The following is a 15,138-nucleotide window of genomic DNA, read 5'->3' on the forward strand; positions in this document are numbered from 1 at the left end:
TGGGGGATGGGCATGAGGGGGCGCGGGATGTGATGGACGGCGGGTGTTGTAGGACACTGATGGGTCACTGAGCTCTATGTCTGAAATGGAGAACACACTATATGTTAACTGAATCTAAATTAAATTAAAGAAAAAAAGCAGCTTTTCCCCTGCAGAAGGGGCTTCCTAGAGGGACTCCAGGCCTGAGTCATTGGGCCGTCAGGGGCCAGAGGTCAGAGGTCAGCGGTCAGGTGTGCTCCACTGAAGGCGATCGGAACTGCCAGGCCCTGGAATGCGGCAGAGGCACGGGGGCAGGGAGGCCACTGACCTCACAATGACGGGGTCTGGTCCACTGTTCCTGGCCAGCCCGCCAGCTGCTGGCAGCTGCCGCCCCTGATGCCGGGCATGTCCCTCCTGAGCAGCTACGAGGGCCTGCGGCAGGAGATCCAACGGCTGGCGCGGGAGAACGAGGAGCTGCGACGGCTGGTACAGCTCATCCAGGAGAACCAGGAGCTGAAGCTGGTGCTTCGGAACCGGGGCAGCAGCCTGGGCTTCTGCGGCTCAGGGATCCTAGCTGAGGTGGCCGCCAGCCCCCAGCCGTCCCGCAGGAGAACCATCAAGTTCAAGGATGCCGAAAGAGGTGAGAAGCACCAGGGCCCGTGGAGCTTCACTCCGTCAACTTGGCCAAGAGCCTGGAAAGTGGGGGGAAGCCCTGCTTCCAAGGGCAGTGGCCTGTCTGGAGTGGAAGGTGCTGGGGGGGCGGCGATATGAAGGAAGTGCAGCTGCGAGAAAGTGGTGTTGGAGCAGGGCTGGACCCAAGTGAGGGAGCCACAAGGCTGGGGTCGAGCTGAGGGTTAGTCTGTGCAAAGGCCCTGAGGTGGAGCAAGCTGGGTGTGTTGAGGCATCGCGCTGAGCCAGCGCTGGTGAAGGGGAGGGCAGACAAGGACCAGGAAGGCCCTGCAGGTCAGAAGGAACCTGACTGCAGGATCTGGGCCTCTGGGGCTCCTGGCCTGATGGGATGGGGTGGGTGAGGGTCGTTCTCCTGGTGAGAAGTGACAGGCTTGGCTAGGGCAGGGGCCTGAAGGCTGGGTGTGGTGGGTGAGGAGGTGGGTGAGGGCAGCTCCCAGGGTTTAGCCTCAGCTCTGCAAGTAGGGCACTGTCCCTGGTGCGGGCAGGATCAGGGGACCCCAGTCTCATGGGGAGAGGCACCATGCTGCAGGGAAGCCTCTGGCTGTGCAGATCCACAGGGAGATACGGGGGGGTGGATGCCAGTCCTGGCACCGGGTTCCATCCCTGCTGCTGAGGGACCCGAGGCGACAACGGGGAAGACAGTGTGATAGGAGCCGGGACTTACACTCTGGGTTGCTCTGTCCAAACGCTGCAGGCAGGATCACGGCAACAGTCTGCTTCCCACAGTCCTGCAGCCTAGGAGTCCGAGCCTAGGAGTCCCCGTGCTGGCGGGGCTCTCGGTGGGGCTCTGCGGTTGGCTTAGAGCTGGCCACCGTCTAGCACGTCTGCACCTTCTGGAGAGAGCAAGCCGTCTCTTCCTACAGGGACACTAATCCCACCCTGGGGCCCCACTCTCATGACTTAATCACCTCGCATAGATCCCGCCTCCAAACCCCATCATGGTGTGGGGTAGGCTCCAACATACACATTTTGGGGGGACACAATTCAGGGCATAGCAGAGGGGCCCTTCTCAGAACACTCGCATCAAGAAGGTATGGTGAAGGAGGCTGGCCGGAGGAAGTCGGGGAGCAAGTCAGGAGCCCATCACGGAAGGTGCTTCCCACACACACAGCTGGGGGATGGGTGGACGCACGGGGTGGTCAGGGAGGGACCGGGCACTGGGACGGCTGGGGGACCTTCTTTGGTCTTGCCAGATATGATCTCAGTGGAGGTGAGGTCAAGAGAGCCAGGACATGAGTGGGGCGGAAGGTGGACCCCGCCAGGGAGGCGCAGCCTGGGGATGGAGCCGCTGGGTGCTGCTGGAAGGGCGTGGGGGGGTGGGGACTTAAACAGGTGTGCTGACAATGACGATCACCAACCACAAGGGGAAGACAGTGCAAGTGCGAGGGGGGCGTGGCTGGGCGGTACTGAGAAGGCTTGGCCCAGAGCGTATCCCCAGGCGGTGGTGGGTGCGGGTCGTGGAAGTCTCTGGATGGATTCTCAGCTGAGGGCCCAGACGGAGAGGCTGTGTGGGGGATTTGGTGGGATGATCACCCAGTCATGTGGACGAGTGCATGGGCTGTTAGGGCAGCTGCTGTGGGGGAATGAAGGAGACATGGTGGGGGCCGCAGGTGGGTGTTCTGACTGAAAGGGGGCTGCTGACCATCACCTTGTGGTTTGCTCAGAGCAAGCGGAGGTAGAGCTCCTGCGTCGTGGCTGTACTGATTATCGGGGGTCCCAGCTGGGCAAGAGGGATGGGGGAGGTGCTAAGCATCAGTGTGGTAGAGGTCTGGGGGCGTTCCCATGGCTGGCACCTGCCACTGGGGATGCGGGAACACAGTCATCTGGACATGGTCACAGCCCATCCTTGGGGGCGTGGGTCCCATGTGCCTGATTCCAGGGCCAACCCTGTGGGCTGGGGAGCTCAAGTCCTCCACGCTTGGCCCAAGCAGGGCTGGATGTGGAGAGACACCCTTTGGAGCCTGGGATGGTGGAGGAGGCCATGGGCCACCGTCAGAAGGTGTCAGCAGACCTGGGCACTGCTCTGAGTCACTGAATCTCATGTATCTTTCTTGGTCCAGTTCTTTCAAAACCATGTCTCCTCTCCCTCCCCCACCACATGGAAGGGGATGCTGAGGCTGCCAAAGGCCTGCAGGCAGATGGGAGCTCCCTGCTGCAGCCTGGGGTGCACCCCAAAGCCTGTGGTCCCCACCCGGCCCACCTCCCTCCCACCTGCAGGGACCAAGCAGGGCCGGCAAGTCTCCTAGGGGACAGGGGAGTGTGTGTGGGGGGGGCCCTGCTGGCCTGGCTACCTGGCCTGGCACATGAGATGAAGCCCCTCCACCCGCTGTCCCCTCTGCCTGGGACACCCCCCAACACACACACATTGTTCCCTCTAGGGAGTGGGAAAGGCCTGCTCCAGGCCCTGCACAGTTTGAGCCCACTCCAAGCTTGGGCACCTCTGCCTTTGGGGAACAGCCAGGGTGGGAGAACCGTCTGCCCTCGTCAGGGCACCTGCCGCAGCTTCTGGGGACATCAGCCCTTCTGTTGTGAGGGTCCTGCTGCTCCCAGCCTCCGCTGCGGCGAGGTTGGCCTTGGACGGGCAGCAGGGGTGTTGATAGATTGTGGGGGGCCCTTGCCCGCAGCACCTGCAAGCACGCGGGGAGCAAGGGGTTCTGCAGGGCGCCCCCGCCCACCCGCGCTCCCTCCCCCGGCGCCCTGGCCCCATTCCCGCGGCGGAACCGCCTCGTGCCAGCGCGCAGCTCGAGTGCCAGCGCGCAGCTCGAGCTCGTCCGGGCTAGCATTTCTTTGCCGGGCGTTCTGTTCTCCCTGCCCCGGGGCTCCCAGAGTGGGCCCCGGGGCTCCTAGGCTCGGTGACCTCTGGGCCGGCGGAACCGAGGTGCCCGGAGGCCGGGGACGCGCCAGCACCGCGCCGCGCCTGGCCCCGCTCGGCCCCGCGCCCTCCCGTGCCCCCGGGTGGCTCCGGGCGGAGGAGGGAGGTGGTTCCCGGCCAGCCGAGCCTTACTTACGCAACCGGAGGGCCGTGCGCGCCCGGACCGGTCGTGCGGGGGGCGGGCTCCGCTTCCGGGCTGGGGACTGGGCGGGGCGGGAGCGCGGGGCCGCAGACCGCCGGCCGCTCGGAGCCGACCCGCCAGGTGGGCCCCGCACCCGCGCGCTCGGGCCCTTCTCCTCGCCGTCCCGCCCCGGCCGCGCGACACCCGCGGCTCGGCGCCTCCTGGCCCCGCCCGGGCCCGCCCCGCCGTCTGAGCAGGCCCCGCCCCGCGTCCCCCAGGGCCTGGGCCCGAAGGTCGCGCGGCTGCGGGTGGGGCTTTCCCCGCCCGCCCCCGGCCCCCGTGCCTCTTCGTGCCAAGAGCCCAGACCCCCCAGCCCGTGGGCTTCCGTGGCGCGTCCCCCTCCGAAAGACCTGCTCCGGGCGCGCTGGGAGCCGGGTAATGAGGGCCACTAGGGCGCCGGACCCACCCTACCCTCTGAGCTGGGTCTGCAGCTCCCCCTCTGCCCAGGGCTCCTTGGGGACCTGGAACCCGCCCCGCCTGCCCGGTTCTCTCCCCATCCCATTTCTACCCAAGGCTGCCAGCCCGCCGATGCCCCTGGGGCCTGTGGCCTGATCTGCGGTCTTCGTCCAGTTCTCCCCGGACTACCGGCTGAAGAGTCGCTGCTGGACCCCAGCCCCATCATCATGGGCAGCCCCGAGGGGCGTTTCCACTTCGCCATCGACCGCGGAGGCACCTTCACAGATGTCTTTGCCCAGTGTCCCGGGGGGCACGTGAGGGTCTTGAAGCTGCTCTCAGAAGATCCCACCAACTATGTAGACGCACCGACTGAGGGCATCCGCCGCATCCTGGAGCAGGTGGCCAGGGCAGGAAGGCGGGGTGGGGTGGGACCTGGGGACCAGAGGCCTGACACCGACCATGGGGTTTCCAGGAGGGGGGCATGCCGCTGCCCCGGGACCGGCCGCTGGACACCAGTCGCATTGCCAGCATCCGCATGGGCACCACAGTGGCCACCAACGCCTTGCTGGAGCGGCGTGGGGAACGGGTGGCCCTGCTGGTCACACGTGGCTTCCGAGACCTGCTGCACGTGGGCACCCAGGCCCGAGAGGACCTCTTTGATCTGGTGAGCTCACCCACTCCAGCTGGTGGCTGGGCCCAGCAGCTCATGTTTCTCGGGGATGCCATGGTCCCTTCGGGAGGGATGTCCTTGGTCAGTGCTGGCCCAAGGCCACCAGCTGATAGGCAGAGGGGAGGTTCCAGCACTCGTGGCAGGCACTGTGTCCCCCAAGCCCTCGGAGTGCTCACAGGTAGTGCTGCTCCTGTCTGCCACCACGCCCTGTCCTGGACTCCGGGTGTGGAGCGACCCAAGACAGACCGTTCAGGGTGAGGGGTAGGAGCCTGCCCTCCCGACCCTCCCCTGCAGGGTTCGTGGGGGGAGCTGCCCCTGTGGGGGTGGGCAGTTGGCTACACTCAGGCGCCTGGGAGCGGGGAGCCGGCCCCTGGGTGGGCCTTGCTGGGGCCGCCCCGTCTGACCATGTCTCCTGGGCCTGCCCCGTCTGACCATGTCTCCTGGGCCTGTTGACGGGCCTGTTGGGACGCATCCCCTGGCCTGTACTGCCCCACCCACGCAGGGCCCCAGCAAGAACCCTCAGGCCTGGGCATCCTCTGAGTCTCTGCCTGCCCCCAGGCCGTGCCCATGCCTGAGGTGCTGTACGAGGAGGTGCTGGAGGTGGAGGAGCGCGTGGTGCTGTACCGCGGGGAGCCCGGCGCGGGGACACCTGTCAAAGGTGTGGGGGCCTCCCGGCTCGGGGTGTGGGGTCGCCTCCCGGGGCCTCCAACGGGGTGGTAACGGGCTTCCCGGCAGGCCGCACAGGGGATCTGCTGGAGGTGCAGCAGCCCCTGGACCTCGGGGGTCTGCGCGGGAAGCTGGAGGGGCTCCTGGCCCGAGGCATCCGCAGCCTGGCCGTGGTGCTCATGCACTCCTACACGTGAGCGTGGGCTTCGGGGGGCTGGGGTGGGCAGGAGGTGTGGGCGGAGGCCGAGGACTGCCGGCTCCTGTCGCAGGTGGGCCCAGCACGAGCAGCAGGTGGGCGCGCTGGCCCAGGAGCTGGGTTTCACGCACGTGTCCCTGTCCTCGGAGGCCATGCCCATGGTGCGCATCGTGCCGCGGGGGCACACGGCCTGCGCCGATGCCTACCTGACACCCACCATCCAGCGCTACGTACAGAGTTTCCGCCGTGGCTTCCAGGGCCAGCTCAAGGTGAGCCCCTCGCCCCCGCCCCACCTCCTCCCAGCCGCCCCCAGCCTGAGCCGGCCCACCCCCCTCACTGGCCACCTGCTCGCCCCAGGACGTGCGGGTTCTGTTCATGCGCTCGGACGGCGGCCTGGCGCCGGCGGATTCCTTCAGCGGCTCCCGCGCTGTGCTGTCTGGCCCTGCGGGGGGCGTGGTTGGCTACTCGGCCACCACCTACCGGGTGGAAGGCGGCCAGCCTGTCATTGGCTTTGACATGGGAGGTAGGAAGGCTGCGTGGGGGGGGGGGGGCAGTGCGGGGGCGTCTGTGTCTATGAGTCACTTCTCTTGTCCCTCCCCCAAACAGGCACGTCCACTGATGTGAGCCGCTACGCTGGAGAGTTCGAGCACGTCTTTGAGGCTAGCACAGCTGGTGTCACCCTCCAGGCCCCCCAGCTGGACATCAACACAGTGGCGGCTGGTGGGGGCTCCCGCCTCTTTTTCAGGTTAGCTCCTGCCCCTGGGCTGGGGCCCCCTAGCCCTGCCTCCCAGGACACCTCTGAGTGCAGCCCACCCTGTCCCAGGTCTGGCCTCTTTGTGGTGGGGCCTGAGTCTGCAGGAGCCCATCCCGGCCCCGCCTGTTACCGCAAAGGTAGGAGCTGCTCTCTGCCCGGCAGGGGCCCTGCTCTGCCGCCCAGGCCCGCCCCAATCCTTCATCCCAGCCCCTGCCGCCCAGGCCCGCCCCAATCCTTCATCCCTGCCCCTGCCGCCCAGGCCCGCCCCAATCCTTCATCCCTGCCCCTGCCGCCCAGGCCCGCCCCAATCCTTCATCCCTGCCCCTGCCGCCCAGGCCCGCCCCAATCCTTCATCCCTGCCCTGCCGCCCAGGCCCGCCCCAATCCTTCATCCCTGCCCTGCCGCCCAGGCCCGCCCCAATCCTTCATCCCTGCCCTGCCGCCCAGGCCCGCCCCAATCCTTCATCCCTGCCCTGCCGCCCAGGCCCGCCCCAATCCTTCATCCCTGCCCTGCCGCCCAGGCCCGCCCCAATCCTTCATCCCAGCCCCTGCTGCCCAGTCCTGGGCCCTGTCTCCACCCCCCAACCCCCACCCCTTGCACACCTCCCAGGGGGGCCCGTGACAGTGACGGATGCCAATCTGGTTCTGGGTCGCCTACTGCCTGCCTCCTTCCCCTGCATTTTTGGGCCTGGAGAGGACCAGCCACTGTCCCCTGAGGCCTCCCGAAAGGCCTTAGAGGCTGTGGCTACTGAGGTCAACAGCTTCCTGACCAATGGGCCTTGCCCGGCCTCTCCCCTGAGCCTGGAGGAGGTGGCCATGGGGTTCGTGCGTGTGGCCAACGAGGCCATGTGTCGGCCGATCCGCGCACTCACGCAGGTATGCCCGCCTTTGCCCTTGCCTTCGCCTGCCCTGCCCTCCATCCCTGCACCCCACTCCCATGACTCCCACTCAGGCAATGCAAGCGGGGGGAGAGCTAGGCGGCCAGACAGGGTTAGGGTCTGCCACCGACCCCCTTCTGGTTTCCCAGGCACGAGGCCACGACCCCTCGGCCCATGTTCTGGCCTGCTTTGGGGGAGCTGGTGGGCAGCACGCTTGTGCCATTGCCCGGGCCCTGGGCATGGACACTGTGCACATTCACAGGTACGTGTGGGAGTGACACCCATGTCCTAGGCTGGGGTGCTGGCTTCAGGAGGTGTCCCACATTGCCGAGGTCCCTGTCCCACAGGCACAGCGGGTTGCTGTCGGCACTGGGACTGGCCCTGGCGGACGTGGTGCATGAGGCCCAGGAGCCATGCTCCTTGCCTTATGCTCCTGAGACCTTTATGCAGTTGGACCAGAGGCTGAGCCACCTGGAGGAGCAGTGCGTGGACGCTCTGCGGGCCCAGGGCTTTCCCAGGTGGGGAGCGAGGGGCGGGCTAGGGGGCACTAGGCCAGGCCAAGGCCCTCATCCCAGCGCCCCGCCCCCCAGGTGGATTGACCGCCTGATTTCCCAGATGGTGCTGGGGCCCATGGGGGCAGTGGTCAAGGAGGGCTGGGGGAGGCAGGACAGGAGTCCCATCAGGCGGCCCTGTGTGAGTGCCCCTCCGGCCCCTGCCCCAGGTCCCAGATCAGCACTGAGAGCTTCCTGAACCTGCGCTACCAGGGCACCGACTGTGCCCTGATGGTGTCTGCCCACCAGCACCCGGCCACAGCCCACTCGCCCCGGGCTGGCGACTTCGGGGCCGCCTTTGTGGAGAGGTAGGCAACCGTGTGTCCCCGGGGGGTGCTGGTGGGGGGCCCGCCAGCCTGGCTGTCCCGCTCTGAGAGTTCCCTTGGGGCTGGGGGACATGCAGGTACATGAGGGAGTTTGGATTCGTCATCCCCGAGCGGCCCGTGGTGGTGGACGACGTGCGTGTGAGGGGCACAGGCTGCAGTGGCCTTTGCCTTGAGGACGTGGCCAAAGCTCAGACTGGGCCTCCCCGGGTGGACAAGGTGGGTGGCTCTGTGTCTGCCCACCCTCCCACGCCCACAGGGATGTGGGGATGGGCGTGGGCGGGTGGGGAGACCCAGGAGGGAGCTGGACCCCAGAAGTGCACTCAGCCCCCCACCCGCCCACCCACACCCACACCCACAGGGACGTGGGGACGGGCGTGGGCGGGCAGGGAGACCCAGCAGGGAGCCGGACCCTGGAAGCGCACTCAGCACCCCCTTCCTCAGATGACCCAGTGCTACTTTGAGGGGGGGTACCAGGAAACCCCTGTGTACCTGCTGGGAGAGCTGGGCTTCGGGCACAAGCTTCAGGGGCCCTGCCTCATCATTGACAGCAACAGGTGGGCTGATGGCCGGCGAGGGTGGGGCCGTGACCGTGAGGGCTGGGGCACAGCTGCCAGGGCCCGGGGGAGCTCGGGGTCCTGGTGGAGGGTTCTCGGGCCCAAGACTACAGACTATGGGGGACTCTAGGGTCCCATTAGGGTGGGCGTGGCCCTAGCCTGAGGATGTGTGGTTTCTACTTGGGAAGGGGGCTCTGCTCTGGTGTGGCACCTCCAACCTCTTGTGCCCCTGCCCTCAGCACTATCCTGGTGGAACCAGGCTGTCAGGCAGAGGTGACCAAGACGGGGGACATCCGCATCTCTGTGGGGGCTGAGGCCCCAAGCACAATGGGGGCCCAGCTTGACCCCATCCACCTGTCCATCTTCTCACACCGCTTCATGAGCATTGCTGGTCAGTGGCTGCCCCCGTCTGTGGGAGAGTGTGTCCGGGGCTGAGGGGGTGCAGGCGGTATGGCCCTCAGGGGTGTGTGGAGAGAGGTGGGGTGTGACCCAGGGGAAGGTGGGCGGTGTGGCCCAGGCACTGGGATGGCCAACCCCCCGGCACCGGCAGGCCTTGGGCGGTGTGAGTACCTAAGTCCCACCGACAGCCATGGGGTCCGTGGACAGGAGATGGGCTCAGCCCAGTGAACCTGTCCTTGCGGGATCGGGCTGGGGCTGCTCAAGGACCTCAATCCTGTACCTTGGCACTGGCTTCTTACTGTGCTGGGCACGCTGGAGGGGGGACGGGTGGGGTCTCAGGTTCTTGGTGAGGCTCCAGGCAGGGATGGAGAGGAAGGGGATGGCCCTCACACGGGCATGGTGGCCCGGCTGTGGCCTCTTGGGCACACATGAGCCACTGCCACTCTGGGGGCCCCTGGAAGGTGGCAGGTCCCTCATCTTCCTGTTGTGTGCATCGGCCGGCTGCGCTGGGGGGTGGGGCCAGCGAGTGCCTGTCACTCTGTGCCCGCAGAGCAGATGGGCCGCATCCTGCAGCGAACAGCCATCTCCACCAACATCAAGGAGCGCCTGGACTTCTCCTGCGCCCTCTTCGGGCCGGATGGGGGGCTGGTGTCCAACGCCCCCCACATCCCCGTGCACCTGGGTGCCATGCAGGAGACCGTGCAGTTCCAGGTTTGGCGGGTCTCCTCCTGCTTTCCCTGCCCCCCCCAACCCCTGCCCCTTCCAACCAGGGGCTGTCTCCTGGCCTCAGATCCAGCAGCTGGGAGCTGACCTCCACCCTGGAGACGTGCTACTGAGCAACCACCCCAGCGCCGGGGGCAGCCACCTGCCAGACCTGACCGTCATCACGCCGGTGAGGACCTCCTCCGCTGGGGCAGCCCTGGGGGTGAGGCTGGCCGAGCGGCTGACGCTCACTCTGTGCCGCCAGGTGTTTTGGCCAGGTCAGACTCGGCCCGTGTTCTACGTGGCTAGCCGCGGGCATCACGCGGACATCGGGGGCATCACGCCGGGCTCCATGCCACCCCACTCCACCACACTGCAGCAGGAGGGCGCTGTCTTTCTGTCTTTCAAGCTCGTCCAGGGGGGCGTTTTCCAGGAGGAGGGTGAGTTGGGGTGGGGTTGGGGTAATGGCGAGGGCAGGGCAGGAGTTGGTGAGCCGGACACGGGGCTGCTCCTTACAGCCAGGCCAGGGGGGACACTGGGACACTGCATAGCAGCCCAGGCCTGCCTTGAGCCTGGGGGGGTGGGTCACGACCCCACAGTGGTTGCAGACCGTCTCTCAGAGTTGACCAGAGGCTCTGAGGCACATTCTGCCTGGGTCCAGGAAGGCCTCAGTGATGTTGGGGGTGGGGAGCTGGCCAGGACACCCATGGGACTGGCCAAAGGTGGGAGAGAAACCTGTTGCAAGGTAGGCAGTGGCCCACGCTGGTTAGTCTGTGCTGCGTTTGCACTGGGTCTGGGGGCTGCAGAGTGGTGAGGACAGGGACTGCCAGCTCTTAGAGAACTTTCCTGGGCTTGGGTCTGAGACACTGGGTGGAGGGGTGGCTGTGAAGGGCTTCACTCGGCCTGCACTGGTCTGCTTACACACCATGAGAGCCCCCAGCCTGTGTGCCGAGTGGATGGGCATTGGAGGGTGGCCCAGAGGCCAAGCTGAGGGTAGTGGGGGCAGCCACGGTTGCCCTGGGTGGTGCTGACTCTTGAGCTGGGCAGCAGGCATCACGGTAGGGACAACTGTCTCCGAGATCAAGGTTGGCATTGGGTGGGATTGGTGGACAGGGTGAGGAGTCCAGTTTGGAAAACTAGGGGTTGGAGGGAGGCTCTGACAACAGGTGGGCACAGGGCAGCTGCATGGAAGTCGGGCAGGGTTTGCAGTGTGGCCCAGGACACAGGGGCAGTGGCAAACACAGCTGGTGGAGGCGGCAGGGGCCTGGGAGCCTAGGGGGGCATCCCAGAGTGAGGGTACATGGTGTGGGCAGGGTGGAGGGTGGAGCAACAGAGCTGCAGGCCGCTGTCACACACAGAGTGACCCAGGCCTGGCCGCACTCTCGGTTGGGGTGGGGGGAGCAGAGGGCAAGGGGCAGGAATCATGGGAGGGACATGGGCAGGTGCATGACAGAGGACACAGTGGCCAGGGCCCAAGGGAGTACTGTATCCCAGACTAGGGAGATAGGCTGTCCCTCAGTCTCTGGGACTCCCAGATTTGTTTGGGGGGACACGAGGCACAGAGAGCCCTCTTCACAGTGGTTGAGAGAGCCGCACCCCATGGGGCAGTGTGATTGGGGGAGGGTCACGGAAGAGGGGAGGGAAGGCCAGAAAGGGCAGGGGGTGTGGCAGGTGGTGGGGGGTGTGGCATGTGGCAGGGAGCTGGGGCAGAGAGAATTAAAGATGGAGGCAGGGTTTGCTGAGGGAGGTGCCCCTTCCAGTCCCAGAGCCTCCAGCTCCTATGAGGTCACAGGCAAAGCTGCCTGTCCTCGTCTGGGGTACCCTGGGGGGCTGGAGTGTGGAAAGGAGAAGGTTGAGCAGATGGGAGGAGGCTGGGGGAGAGCCCGTGAAGGGCCAACATGGGGTGCCCCGCACAGTGCCCAGCAGAGGTGAAGCCGGTGTGGAGCGGGGCACCAGGGAGCCCCGGGGGCTCAGGGGTCTCAGTGGTGACCTCCTCTGTCCAGCGGTGACCGAGGCCCTGCGGGCTCCAGGCAAGATTCCCGGCTGCAGCGGAACTCGGAACCTGCACGACAACCTGTCGGACCTGCGAGCGCAGGTGGCAGCCAACCAGAAAGGCATCCAGCTGGTGGGGGAGCTCATTGGGCAGTACGGGCTGGACGTGGTGCAGGCCTATATGGGCCATATTCAGGTGGGCCCAGCGCGCAGGGGCAGGGGGGCAGCTTGGTGGGGGAGGTGGGGGCGCCCGCACCACCTGGAAGGCGGCATGGCTGCCCACAGAACATTCTGTCTGCCAGGCAAACGCAGAGCTGGCCGTGCGGGACATGCTGCGAGCCTTCGGAACCTCCCGGCAGGCCCGGGGCCTGCCCCTGGAGGTGTCGGCAGAGGACCACATGGACGACGGCTCCCCCATCCGCTTGCGCGTGCAGATCAACCTGAGTCAGGTTAGGCGCGGCGGCGGGAGGAGGGTTTGGGAGGCGCGGCCGCCACGCTGCGGCTGACCCCATCCCTCCCCCCGCGAGCAGGGCAGCGCAGTGTTCGACTTCAGCGGCACCGGGCCAGAGGTGTTCGGCAACCTCAACGCCCCGCGGGCCATCACGCTGTCGGCGCTCATCTACTGTCTGCGCTGTCTGGTGGGCCGCGACATCCCGCTCAACCAGGTGCGCGTGCGCGTGTGGTGTCGCCCTGAACCATCCTGGGGGCGCGGGCGGCCCCACAGAGGGCTGATCCCGGGGTGCTGGGGGTAGGCGCGGGGATATACCCAGAGCGCCCTGAGAGCTGGCCCCTCACCCCAGGGCTGCCTGGCGCCGGTGCGCGTGGTGATTCCTAGAGGCTCCATCCTGGACCCGTCCCCCGAAGCGGCCGTGGTGGGCGGCAACGTGCTCACGTCCCAGCGCGTGGTGGACGTCATCCTGGGGGCCTTCGGGGCCTGTGCCGCCTCGCAGGTGTGGCGGGTGGGTGGGCGCGCTCGGGCATGTGGGGGGGTGCCCCTCTAGCCCAGTGCAAATGCCACCTGCCCCTGCCAGGGCTGCATGAACAATGTGACCCTGGGGAATGCCCACATGGGCTACTACGAGACGGTGGCCGGCGGCGCGGGCGCGGGCCCCGGCTGGCACGGGCGCAGCGGCGTGCACAGCCACATGACCAACACGCGCATCACCGACCCCGAGATTCTGGAGAGCAGGTGCGCAGCGGCGGCGGGGGCGGGCGGGGCGGGGCGGGGCGGGGGCCGGCCGCACTGAGTCCCCGCCCCGCGCAGGTACCCAGTCATCGTGCGCCGCTTCGAGCTGAGGCTGGGGTCTGGGGGTCGCGGCCGCTTCCGGGGCGGCGATGGCGTCATCCGTGAGCTGCTCTTTCGCGAGGAGGCGCTGCTGTCCGTGCTGACCGAGCGCCGCGCCTTCCGGCCCTACGGCCTCCACGGTGAGCGGCCCGAGCCCCTGCCCCCGGGCCCCTGCGGCCTGCGGCCGGGTGTCCTCCTGTCTCCCCACCAACCTCCTCTGTCCCTCCCCTCCTGGCCTCCCGGATTGCCCTCACCCCGCCTCTTCCCGCAGGCGGCGAGCCCGGCGCGCGTGGCCTAAACCTGCTGATCCGCAAGGACGGCCGGACCGTGAATCTGGGGGGGAAGACTTCGGTGCCCGTGTACCCCGGGGTAAGGACTGCGCCCCATCCTTTCTCTCTCCCGCTAGCCCCCCATTGATCCGCCTTCCGCAGAGTGAGCAGAGTTGCAAAGATGACCGGAAACTGAATTTAATTTGGTTTCTGAAGGGCAGAGGGCGAGCGCCGGGCCTCCGTGGTCCAGGCGGGCTGCCGAGGAGGGAGGGATGGTGGCTGGGGCCGCAGCGGGAGGCAGCCTGGCGGGGAGGGCATGCCCGTGCTGAGCCTGTCCCCTGTTCCACAGGACGTGTTCTGCCTGCACACACCGGGCGGTGGGGGGTACGGGGACCCGGATGACCCCGCCCCGCCACCGCCGCCGCCGCCGCCGGGGTCGCCCCAGCAGCCCCCAGCCTTCCCGGAGCGCGGCAGCGTCTACGAGTACCGCAGGGCCCAGGAGGCAGTGTGACGGACGGCCCCCACAATAAACAGCTCTTAAGGCGCCCCGTCCCTGCGGCAACTGGCCAGGCTCACGCTCTGCGTCCGTGTCCGTCTTTCCACCCCGGCTGGTGCCTGCGTGCGTGCGTCAGGGGGGCGCAGACACTCGGAGCCGAAGTCCCACGGCCAGGTGGTCAGTGAGCCCCGCCAGGGCGGTGCTGAAGGTCACGTGCTCCACCTCCTAGGGGCAGGAGTCAGGCTGAGGGGTCGCCCCAGCGCCGGCCGCCCCAGCGCCCTGAATTCTGCCACTTACTGGACTCAGCGGGCCTCCGGCCACTCCCCGGTACATGACATAGTCCACGCGCCGGCCCCGCCAAGGCTTAGTCCGGGGGCCCTCGCCCGGAGGGCCTGCCAGGTAGCGGTGGCGCCCCTCCTCCTGCTCCAGGGCCCTGAGGATGGGCGGTGTCACCACGGCCAGGGGCCAGGGCTCCCCTCCGTGCTGGGCGGTGCCGGACCCCCAGGTGTGCACTCACCTCCGCAGCATCTCCGAGGAGCAGGCCACCGAGTGGCGCAGGGTGGAGGTGTTGAGCAACGTGCCTGGGGCAGGGCGGGGAGGGCGGTCATCGGGGGCGCCGAGGCCCCAGAGCCCTCCCTAGGACCGCTCCCCGCCCGGGCGCCGTACCCAGGGCCCAGGGCTGCTCCCGGCGAGTGCCCAGCCGGCAGGGGTCCCGGAAGTGGCTGAAGAGCTCGTGCTCCTGCTCCTCTGCGTGGTCTGCGGGGGAGAGGCCAGCGCTCGGTGGGCGGGGCCGGGCGGTGGCCCCGCCCCTCTGCGACTTCCCCCTCACCTAAAGAACAGTTGTCGAAGTTTAGGTCACCCAGAAGCACGCTGAAGGCCACGGCATCGCCCCCCTGGCGGCTCTGGGCTTCAAACTGTTGGATCCAGTCCAGCAGAAGCGTCAGCTGTTTGCAGCGCAAGGGCGCGTCCCCTGCGGGGGTGGGGGAGGAAGGCTGAGTACGGATGCTCACCCCACCCCGGCCTCCGCCGGGCCCCGACCTGAGAGCCCACCAAGGCGCTCCACCACTCGGCTCGCGGTGCTCCGGGCCGTGGACAAACGGTGGGGGGAGCGGAGACGCAGACGAGGGCTGGGACCCGCCGCCGCCAGGATGAGAGAGGGGAGACCGCCGGCCCACCGTGCTGACCCTCCCGTCCGCAGGGCTCACCGCTCGGCGCATGCAAGTGCGTGCAGTGCAGGAAGCCCACGATGCGGCGCCCGTCCAGGATGCCCACCTGCGCCTGCA

At 67.7% G+C, this 15,138-nt stretch overlaps 3 protein-coding genes across 7 annotated transcripts in view; 1 reads left to right on the top strand and 2 right to left on the bottom strand.

The window, feature by feature from the left end:
• Positions 1 to 3,577, bottom strand: LOC125097465 (uncharacterized). Of its 2 annotated transcripts, none has more exons than XM_047725050.1 (2): positions 2,318 to 3,577; positions 1 to 1,499 (listed from the first exon to the last, which is right to left on the bottom strand). In XM_047725050.1, the coding sequence occupies exon 1, from the start codon at positions 3,450 to 3,452 to the stop codon at positions 2,415 to 2,417; it is 1,038 nt and encodes a 345-aa protein (XP_047581006.1). In that variant the 5' UTR covers positions 3,453 to 3,577; the 3' UTR covers positions 1 to 1,499; positions 2,318 to 2,414. The 2 variants fall into 2 exon arrangements, with proteins under 2 accessions (XP_047581006.1, XP_047581005.1); XM_047725049.1 differs by having other exon boundaries at positions 2 to 711; positions 1,334 to 3,577.
• Positions 326 to 13,934, top strand: OPLAH (5-oxoprolinase, ATP-hydrolysing). 3 transcript variants are annotated; one of them, XM_047725001.1, is made up of 27 exons: positions 326 to 619; positions 4,293 to 4,516; positions 4,591 to 4,782; positions 5,347 to 5,446; positions 5,524 to 5,647; positions 5,724 to 5,919; positions 6,008 to 6,173; positions 6,257 to 6,395; positions 6,474 to 6,541; positions 7,014 to 7,279; positions 7,431 to 7,543; positions 7,629 to 7,799; positions 8,003 to 8,140; positions 8,236 to 8,374; positions 8,600 to 8,712; positions 8,952 to 9,103; positions 9,662 to 9,822; positions 9,902 to 10,003; positions 10,079 to 10,253; positions 11,817 to 12,001; positions 12,108 to 12,254; positions 12,336 to 12,470; positions 12,606 to 12,755; positions 12,837 to 12,994; positions 13,070 to 13,230; positions 13,362 to 13,459; positions 13,709 to 13,934. In XM_047725001.1, exons 1-27 carry the CDS (start codon positions 376 to 378, stop codon positions 13,868 to 13,870), a joined length of 4,179 nt encoding a protein of 1,392 aa, XP_047580957.1. In that variant the 5' UTR covers positions 326 to 375; the 3' UTR covers positions 13,871 to 13,934. The 3 variants fall into 3 exon arrangements, with proteins under 3 accessions (XP_047580957.1, XP_047580958.1, XP_047580959.1); XM_047725002.1 differs by lacking the exon at positions 326 to 619 and adding an exon at positions 3,717 to 3,803; XM_047725003.1 differs by lacking the exon at positions 326 to 619 and adding an exon at positions 3,956 to 4,097.
• Positions 13,542 to 15,138, bottom strand: part of LOC125097458 (sphingomyelin phosphodiesterase 5-like) — a 2,501-nt gene continuing 904 nt past the window's right edge. Inside the window, exons 2-7 of one of the 2 annotated variants that reach the window (XM_047725030.1) lie at positions 15,061 to 15,133; positions 14,685 to 14,825; positions 14,522 to 14,611; positions 14,373 to 14,436; positions 14,153 to 14,288; positions 13,542 to 14,080 (exon numbers count right to left, since the gene is read on the bottom strand). In XM_047725030.1, coding sequence (XP_047580986.1) covers positions 13,988 to 14,080; positions 14,153 to 14,288; positions 14,373 to 14,436; positions 14,522 to 14,611; positions 14,685 to 14,825; positions 15,061 to 15,133 — 597 coding nt within the window. In that variant the 3' untranslated portion in view covers positions 13,542 to 13,987. Of the gene's footprint in view, positions 14,081 to 14,152; positions 14,289 to 14,372; positions 14,437 to 14,521; positions 14,826 to 15,060; positions 15,134 to 15,138 lie in introns of both variants that reach the window. The other variant, XM_047725031.1, reaches the window with a different exon arrangement.

The sequence above is a fragment of the Lutra lutra genome, chromosome 4 (assembly GCF_902655055.1).
Source record: "Lutra lutra chromosome 4, mLutLut1.2, whole genome shotgun sequence".
Taxonomy (NCBI): domain Eukaryota; kingdom Metazoa; phylum Chordata; class Mammalia; order Carnivora; family Mustelidae; genus Lutra; species Lutra lutra.